This window comes from Jaculus jaculus, chromosome 12 (assembly GCF_020740685.1).
Source record: "Jaculus jaculus isolate mJacJac1 chromosome 12, mJacJac1.mat.Y.cur, whole genome shotgun sequence".
Lineage (NCBI taxonomy): Eukaryota > Metazoa > Chordata > Mammalia > Rodentia > Dipodidae > Jaculus > Jaculus jaculus.
In genome coordinates this window covers 15412371-15420725 of record NC_059113.1, presented here as the reverse complement: position 1 = coordinate 15420725, position 8355 = coordinate 15412371, and the positions used below count along the sequence as shown (strand labels likewise).

Below are 8355 nucleotides of genomic sequence, written 5' to 3'. Positions count from 1 at the left end.
TTGAAACTCCCGGGAAAGGGAACTGGCAGAATAGAAGGGAACCGAAAAATATCCCACAGGAGCGCGTGGAGTCGCACAGCGGAGAGGCACAATACAGGCTCCCCGGAGCAAGCTTAAAAACATCTGTCATTCTTTAAAGATAATTGGAAGCAGAAAAATCTTGCCTGTCTGCCCACCCTCACCCCCAACTGCTATGGAAGACCTTCAGAATAAAAACACCCTACCGTGCATGCCTCACCAGGCAGCCCTAATTAATGCCCTTTGCCTTGGAATCCTAGCATGTGTGCGCAGGGGGTAAGATGTCCGCATTCACTTAGACTTAATGCTGTAGATTAAACCATTAATACTTGAGCTACGGAGATTGTTTAGACACCCCACCGAAGTTCCCTGCCAGGACGGGGGTGAAGTATTAGATTTTTTTTTCTCTTCTCGCTCCAAGTACTTCACCCCATTTTCTCTATTTTAAAACAGGTAAGCGTTTCCGCTCAGTTCGTCTTTCAAAGGAATCAGTAAACTGCACGTCAAAGGCTATGTTGCACAAATACCGACAGAAACCGAATGCTTGCTTTAACGCGCGAGGCATTTGCTACACGTCTCTGCAGTATCTCCGTGAACTGGAGGGGCTCAAAACACGCGTGAAATCCTTACAGTGCGCCCGACGGGGTCCGCCCGGGTTACCACGCATCTTACTCTTTGGTATCCGGGTGCTTCCTAAGGAGAGCCCACAGTTGCCCCTGCATCGGAGGAGGAATTAATAAGCGGTTTTCTATGCACTCCAGCGCGAGAGTTCTGGATGTCAGAGATCTCCTCTCTGGAGACCACACCCAGCGCTCCCAGCTGGCCGCATCAACTTCTCTCTGGGTCAAAAAAAAAAAAAAAGGCCACCTGCATGGCATGAGGGAACCATCATGTTGGGGTACAGTATCACGCCAGTGTAAAAGGCTGGGGGCGGGGGAGGCTTCCAATTCGATGGAGGCGGTGATACGGAGCGGGCAGTTAGGTTAGCAGGATGCGGGAAGCTTGGAGTTCTCGGCCGAGGGCGCCGGTGCCCTGCGAGCCGATCTTCCCCTGGTCCTTTGCAAACTCTGCCTTCTCTGCTCCCCTGCATCTACTCACGCCACCACACCAAACGTGACCGTTCATTCCCCACCGGGACAGGAGACATTCTAGAAACAATAGCAGGCGAATGAACTGCAACGAGAGGTTTCGGAATGGTCAAGTGAACCCGCGCTGAGCTGCTGCGGTTTCACGCGCGAGTGGCGAGGCAGGTCCCCTAAGCACCGAGAAAGTGCGCGTTAATGAAAGAAAAGCCACAAGGAGAATGGGTGGTGGTGGTGGTGGTGGGACCGAAGAGTGTTAGAAATAGCTACTCAGACAAGGCAGGACTCCCCTCCACAAATGTGGCACAAGGAACCACTTTAAATTACCATCAGCGTTTCAAACACTCCCTGAGAGGAAATAATAATAATAATAAAAAACATATAAGCGCGACGACCACCAACGGGAAGTGGGTTGCTGAAGGACGAGCAGGGGGCGAGAAAGAGGTCGGAGTGTCATTGAAGGCACCTGAGTGACAAAACGGAGGTGTCAGAAGCGAGTGAGGACCTGTTATGGGGGGTGGTGGTGGACATTGGAGGCTGTGGGTGATGCGGGGCTTTGGGCCTTAATAGTCCATCAGGGTGGACAAGGAAAGTGGGGAGGACGCAAAGGGGACGGTTGGAGAGGCGCGGGGGCGACTGGGGTCTCGGAGAAAACAGAGGGCCTGGGAGGAGAGCGGCGGGGATGGGAGCCGCATCCGCCGCAGGTTGCTCGTCCCTGCCCCCCCCTTCCCTCCTCCTCCTCGTGTCCTCCCTTTTGCGCAGAATCCTCCCCTTGGCTGCAGCATCGCGCCGCCCCCCACCGGCCGGCTGGCGCGCAGCGATCGATCGCGGGCGGGCTGCGTCAGTATCCTCGCGGCGTATAAATAGAGGCGGCAGGACGGCGCCCAGCCGCACACAGCCATCCATCCTTCCCCTTTCCCTCGGTCCCCCGTCCTTCTCTCTCTCTCTCTCTTTCTCTCTAGGTTCCCGTCTCCGCCTCGGGCCGGAGAGGCCCCGGGCAGCCACCATGAGTTCCTTCAGCTACGAGCCGTATTATTCCACCTCGTACAAGCGGCGCTACGTGGAGACGCCCCGGGTGCACATCTCCAGCGTGCGCAGCGGCTACAGCTCGGCGCGCTCGGCGTACTCCAGCTACTCGGCTCCCGTGTCGTCCTCGCTGTCCGTGCGCCGCAGCTACTCGTCCAGCTCGAGTTCCTTGATGCCCAGCCTGGAGAACCTCGATCTGAGCCAGGTGGCCGCCATCAGCAACGACCTCAAGTCCATCCGCACGCAGGAGAAGGCGCAGCTCCAGGACCTCAACGACCGCTTCGCCAGCTTCATCGAGCGCGTGCACGAGCTGGAGCAGCAGAACAAGGTCCTGGAAGCCGAGCTGCTCGTGCTGCGCCAGAAGCACTCGGAGCCGTCCCGCTTCCGGGCGCTGTACGAACAGGAGATCCGTGACCTGCGCCTGGCTGCCGAGGACGCCACCAACGAGAAGCAGGCGCTGCAGGGCGAGCGCGAGGGCCTGGAGGAGACGCTGCGCAGCCTGCAGGCGCGCTACGAGGAGGAGGTGCTGAGCCGCGAGGACGCCGAGGGCCGCCTGATGGAGGCGCGCAAAGGCGCCGACGAGGCCGCGCTGGCCCGCGCCGAGCTCGAGAAGCGCATCGACAGCCTGATGGACGAGATCGCCTTCCTGAAGAAAGTGCACGAGGAGGAGATCGCCGAGCTGCAGGCGCAGATCCAGTACGCGCAGATCTCCGTGGAGATGGACGTGTCCTCCAAGCCCGACCTCTCCGCCGCGCTCAAGGACATCCGCGCCCAGTACGAGAAGCTGGCCGCCAAGAACATGCAGAACGCCGAGGAGTGGTTCAAGAGCCGCTTCACCGTGCTCACCGAGAGCGCCGCCAAGAACACCGACGCCGTGCGCGCCGCCAAGGACGAGGTGTCCGAGAGCCGCCGCCTGCTGAAGGCCAAGACCCTGGAGATCGAAGCCTGCCGGGGCATGAACGAAGCGCTCGAGAAGCAGCTGCAGGAGCTGGAAGACAAGCAGAACGCTGACATCAGTGCCATGCAGGTACGGTGGGCTCCCGACCCAGTGTGTGTGTGGGGGGGGGAGGGGAGTGGAGAGCGTGCCTCGAAAGTGGGCACTAGGGGGCCCAGTAGCACGCAGGGCCTGGTGGCAGGGCTTGGCTCCGAGGAGACCGAGAGGCAGGGGTGGGGCACTTGGAGGGGCGGGGCGCCACTGCAGTCTGGGGATGCTCTAGTTGGGTGGGGGGGAGGGGACCTGGGCGTTGTCACCCTTGCCCGCGGTGACACCCTTTCTTTCCATAGGGAGGCTTTAACCACTGGTGACTTATACTGTCAGCACTTACTGGATCATCTGGTTAATAGAAACGGGGGTTAGCTCTCCTTAGGTCTTACACGACAGGCATCGCAGGGACTGATTTTTGTCCACTGCTTCCCACCTTCAGAAAGTACGCTGGACCGTCAGAATATTTTAGGCAATAGTGAGGTTCACAGTAATCCATTTCTTTTGAAGGTTCAGCTTCTGAGGAATAGAAATAAGAGATTTATAGAAAACATTGGAGACAAAATTTTTTGAAATACAGCAACTGCCTTCTCTAAGGAATGCATAATGCCTCCTCCCCCACTCAAATGTGACCTGACTAAAGAAAAGTTCGTGTCAGAAACAAAGCTTTTCTATCAACGTGGATTTTCTTTTGTCGATTGACATCTTATGGTGATTGTTAGACTGAAGAAAAAATTCTATCACTTTCTTTCTTTTTTTTTTTTCCTTTCATGTTTCCCGAGGCTGAAATAATACATCTGCATGCAGTTGTTTTAAGGGAATAAGGATGATTGTGTGGAAGGTGGGCGCCACTGTGCACTTTGGAATTAACTGAGGGTGGGCCTTTGCCGCCATGTTACAGCAAAATGAAAGCACTGGAAATGTATTCTCTTAAAAAAAAAATTTAAACTAAACTCTTCCATCAGGACACAATCAACAAATTAGAAAATGAGTTGAGGAGCACAAAGAGTGAGATGGCACGGTACCTGAAGGAGTACCAGGACCTGCTCAACGTGAAGATGGCTCTGGATATTGAGATTGCAGCCTACAGGTAAAATCCGAGGGCGGAGCAGCAGCCAGAAAGCCTTGGGGAGGGGCCCCGGGGTGGGAATCCGGTGACCAGATCCCACGCAAGACTAGTCAGCACCAGAAACATTCTACAGCAGTCCTTTGGAATAAGGAGGGTTTTTTTTGTTGTTGTTTTATTTTACATCTTTCTGAATGAAAATATTTGGACAAATACATGAGACATTAGCAACAATGGGAGTCCCGTTCTTGGTGGCTCATTGCATTTTAATTGTAATAGGAATACTGAGTGGTTTTTAAATGTTAGGTCTACGAGAGTTGTTTCAGCCATTAAAAACGCCATTTCGTTTGTGCTTGCATTTGCTTTTAAGGATGACATTGGTGGTGGTGGGGGGGGGACGGGGTGAGTGGAGGCCCTAGAGCAGGTCATGAAACACATTTTCTCTATAATCTTTTCTTTGTATAACTTCACCCTCCACCTGCCTCCCCAGGAAACTTTTGGAAGGCGAGGAGACACGGCTCAGTTTCACCAGTGTGGGCAGCATAACCAGTGGCTACTCCCAGAGCTCCCAGGTCTTCGGCCGATCTGCCTACGGAGGTCTGCAGAGCAGCTCCTACCTGATGTCTGCTCGCTCCTTCCCTACGTACTACACCAGCCACGTCCAGGAGGAGCAGATCGAAGTGGAGGAGACCATCGAGGCAGCCAAGGCCGAGGAGGCCAAGGACGAGCCCCCCTCCGAAGGGGAAGCAGAGGAGGAGGAGAAGGAGAAGGAAGAGGGTGAGGAAGAGGAAGGAGGAGATGAGGAAGAAGGTATAGTAAATCCTTGTCAGAACTTCCAGTGCAGACTAGGTGTGGAGATTTGTTAGGGATGGAAGCCTTGCTTATTCCATATTGATTTTGCAATCTACACAATATGTGTGTGTTCAGTAAGCACCTATAACTGAGACGATTAGTCAAAATTGCATTTTTGCTTCTTTTTTTGATATATCACAATCATAAAGGTTTCATTTTTAATATATTCACTTAATATAGCAGTTTGGTGCCCTAAAGAACACCTGGTCTAGCCAAATAGCCAAGATGTGATAGCCTCCCAAAGAACAAGAGTAAATGCCAAACACCTAAATACATGGAGATTAGATCATGGAGAGGAGCAGAGCTCTCCATACCTGGACATGATCTCATTTTAGTTTTAATATTTCATTTACTTATTTACTTGAGAGAGAGAGAGAGAGAGAGAGAGAGAGAGAGAGCGAGCGAAAGTGTATGGGGTACAGAGCAGGCCTCCTGCCACTTAAAGTGAACTCCAGTGCATGTGCCACTTTGCACATCTGTATGTGGTAGTGGAGACTCAAACCAGGGCCATCAGGCTTCACAAACAAGTGCCTTTAACCACTGCGCCACTCCCCCAACCCCCATGCTATTTACACCCGTGTTTCCCGGCAAACTGTTCACGACACGCGTTCTGTGACCTGTCCCTCAGAGAGTGGAGTCCAGAGACTTTGCATAAGCACTCTGACAACCATAGTGAAGCCTTTGCCGTTTTGCCTGGATTTGGCTTTTGTACATTTCCTTTTCATGTTCAAGGTGCCAAGGAGGAATCCGAAGATGCAAAGGAGGAGGAAGAAGGAGGAGGGGAAGGCGAGGAAGGAGAGGAAACAAAAGAGTCAGAAGAGGATGAGAAGAAAGACGAAGGTGCTGTGGAGGAGCAAGCAGCCAAGAAGAAAGATTGAGCTCCCGTTTCCGTAACCGTCCCAGGAATCCTTCTCCCGAAACCAGGTCAACCTCATCACCAAGCAACCAGTTGAGTTCCAGATCCTCTATGAATTAAGAAGTTGCTATATGTATCACTCTGAGATGACTTAGGTTGGACGCTCAGTGTTGTGCTATGAATTTTCTCCCTATGCAGAGTATCTGTTTGCTTGCAGAGTGGCTTTCTGGCTTGCTGCCAGCCTGTGCATGGTCCATGCTTCTGAGTTCAGGATCTATGGCAATGTGAATCACCCAGATGTTTACAATAAAAACACAACATGAATCAATGAATTCACTCATGTTAACGTTCAACTTCATGGAAAAATAGTCCATTGAACCTTTGGTGGCTAAACATTAAAGACCTCAAGTTATGTGCAATAAATAGTAAATAAAGTTATACTGAATGACCTATTTCTTGCTGTGGTTATTGACTTGTTGAAATGCCTAAAAGAGGGTGACCATAAAAGCCATATTCAAGTACAGTATTTTTTTGCCCCTTTAATTGGAAATCGAGGTATACGAGTAGGTCATGACTATAAAATTTCTTCCCTCAAAAATTTTACTGATAATCAACACAAGTGAGGGAGTCCATAAATAGCAGTATACTTTTTCCCATTCAACATTCTGTGTTTATGTTTCCAGAAGGCAGTTTGTGATCTTCTGATACGTAATAGTACAATCTGGAGAGACTATGAATTCCTTACAGTTATGATTGTAGTTGTATTCTTAATCTAGTCTAAATATCATGGCCAGAAGTTGAAACCTGAGCCCATGATAGAATCAAGAGGACTATATTATTACCAATATATAATTGTGAGTGGATAAAGACTGACCATGGTTACCTGGCACTGAAAACACGTTGCCTGCAATCCTGAGCTCATGATAATGTGTTGATTGCTTGATTCTATTGCCTCAAGCAAATTGCATTTAACCCCACACATTTGTAAACCCTTTAAAAACCACAGAAACAGGTAATGGAATTATATTATCGGTCACTTAGAGTTGGGGAGACAATATACTTGTATGTTACATTGACATTGCTCTGCATGTGTTAACTGGAAAATATTTGGATATCAGTAATAACTGGTTGGACATTCCATCACACATAATCATGTTCATTGTAAATTTATGAAAGCTCTTGCACTTGTATTTGGTGTGAAAGTAGACAAAATTATTCAATACCTGCTGCTCTGCTGATTTTAAATAGCTGCTAATTTTGTTCAGTATTGGTTGTTTAGATGACTATTGAAATTTAAGAATTTCACCTAAAACTGAAGTGTTATTCATTTAAAATTATTTGGTTCCTTTGCACTACTTATTTCCAGTTAAATATATGTGACTACGCAAATAAGTATAATATTTCTTTATCGACCAGGACAGATTTGAACCCTGAGGCTCTCAATATCCTTCACAGATTAGAAATCTCGGAAGTTAAATGTGTCATATCTGTGCTCGTTAGTTGCGAGATGAAACTCGAGGTAAGTTTCAGCCACATGTAAACTGTGTAAAAAGTCACCAGTCAAATGTGAACAGCCAGCTGGTTGAAGAAATGACTTGTTTGAAGAACTGTTCACTGTTCCATACTCATTCCTGTGTGCCATAATAAAATAATGAAAAACCTAAACTAGGTGAGTTGGAAATCTTTTTGAAAACATTCTCCAAACTGATTCTGTGTTATGCACTCCCCATTCCTCAGCACCCCCAGGTCTAGTTTTCAGTATTTTCTCTCCTAGTGACCCTGACCCCCAGTCATCTTGAGTATTTTAAACTAGATACATTTGCATGACATATACCCAGTTTCTTCTCCACCCTTCCAGCCTAATCCATCACCACGCCTATTAACATAGCTAGAATCCATGCAAACTTTATGCACTTTACCATCATGCCTGACAAGGACTCTCCATGTCTATCTGAACTTTCCTGCAATTAGCATCCTGTAATAATGTGATATTCAGAAAGGCAAAGTTCAATGGGGCCATTACCCTTAAGTATTCCCCTCTTTCATTATAGCGTCCTACTTAAATATGAAACTCAGAATGTCTAATGTCACCTGCATGGCCTGTATAGTCTTCACCTCTGCTGTTTCTCTACCCTCATCCCTACGTGTTTCCCAGTCCTTCACTTCCGGTGCTCCAGCCACCTCGATCTTCTTTCGTTTCTTTCAGGAACCATAGAGGTTTTGATGGCCCTTTGTTTACAGCAGTCATCTTTTCACTCCTTCCCTCTTCTGGGGAGGGGGGGTGGGTGTCAAATGCCTATAGTAAATACGCCCATATGATTGTGTATATCTATATTGTATGTATTTTATCCATCCAGTGTAGGATGTCTAGGCTGGTTGACTCCCTATCTAGGCCATTGTGAACAGTTCCTCACTGAGAAGCAGGGATGTGCAAGGCTTCTCATACTTACCTTTTAAAAAGATTATTTATTGA

General features: G+C 49.0%; 1 protein-coding gene across 1 annotated transcript; it reads left to right on the top strand.

Annotated features, from left to right (window-relative positions):
• The first annotated feature begins 1910 nt into the window (after nucleotides 1–1910).
• Nefl (neurofilament light chain) lies at nucleotides 1911–7547 on the top strand. The gene is made up of 4 exons (XM_004665820.3): nucleotides 1911–3153; nucleotides 4074–4198; nucleotides 4665–4984; nucleotides 5759–7547. Exons 1-4 carry the CDS (start codon nucleotides 2107–2109, stop codon nucleotides 5902–5904), a joined length of 1638 nt encoding a protein of 545 aa, XP_004665877.1. The 5' UTR covers nucleotides 1911–2106; the 3' UTR covers nucleotides 5905–7547.
• The last annotated feature ends 808 nt before the right edge of the window (nucleotides 7548–8355 follow it).

What these genes read in the sequence shown, in the direction of transcription:
- Nefl (XM_004665820.3), top strand. Translation starts at nt 2,107, where the DNA reads ATGAGTTCCTTCAGCTACGAGCCGTATTATTCCACCTCGTACAAGCGG. An exon ending in ATTGAGATTGCAGCCTACAG is followed by an intron (nt 4,199 to 4,664) that starts GTAAAATCCGAG and finishes CTGCCTCCCCAG; the next exon opens with GAAACTTTTGGAAGGCGAGG. An exon ending in AGGAGGAGATGAGGAAGAAG is followed by an intron (nt 4,985 to 5,758) that starts GTATAGTAAATC and finishes TTCATGTTCAAG; the next exon opens with GTGCCAAGGAGGAATCCGAA.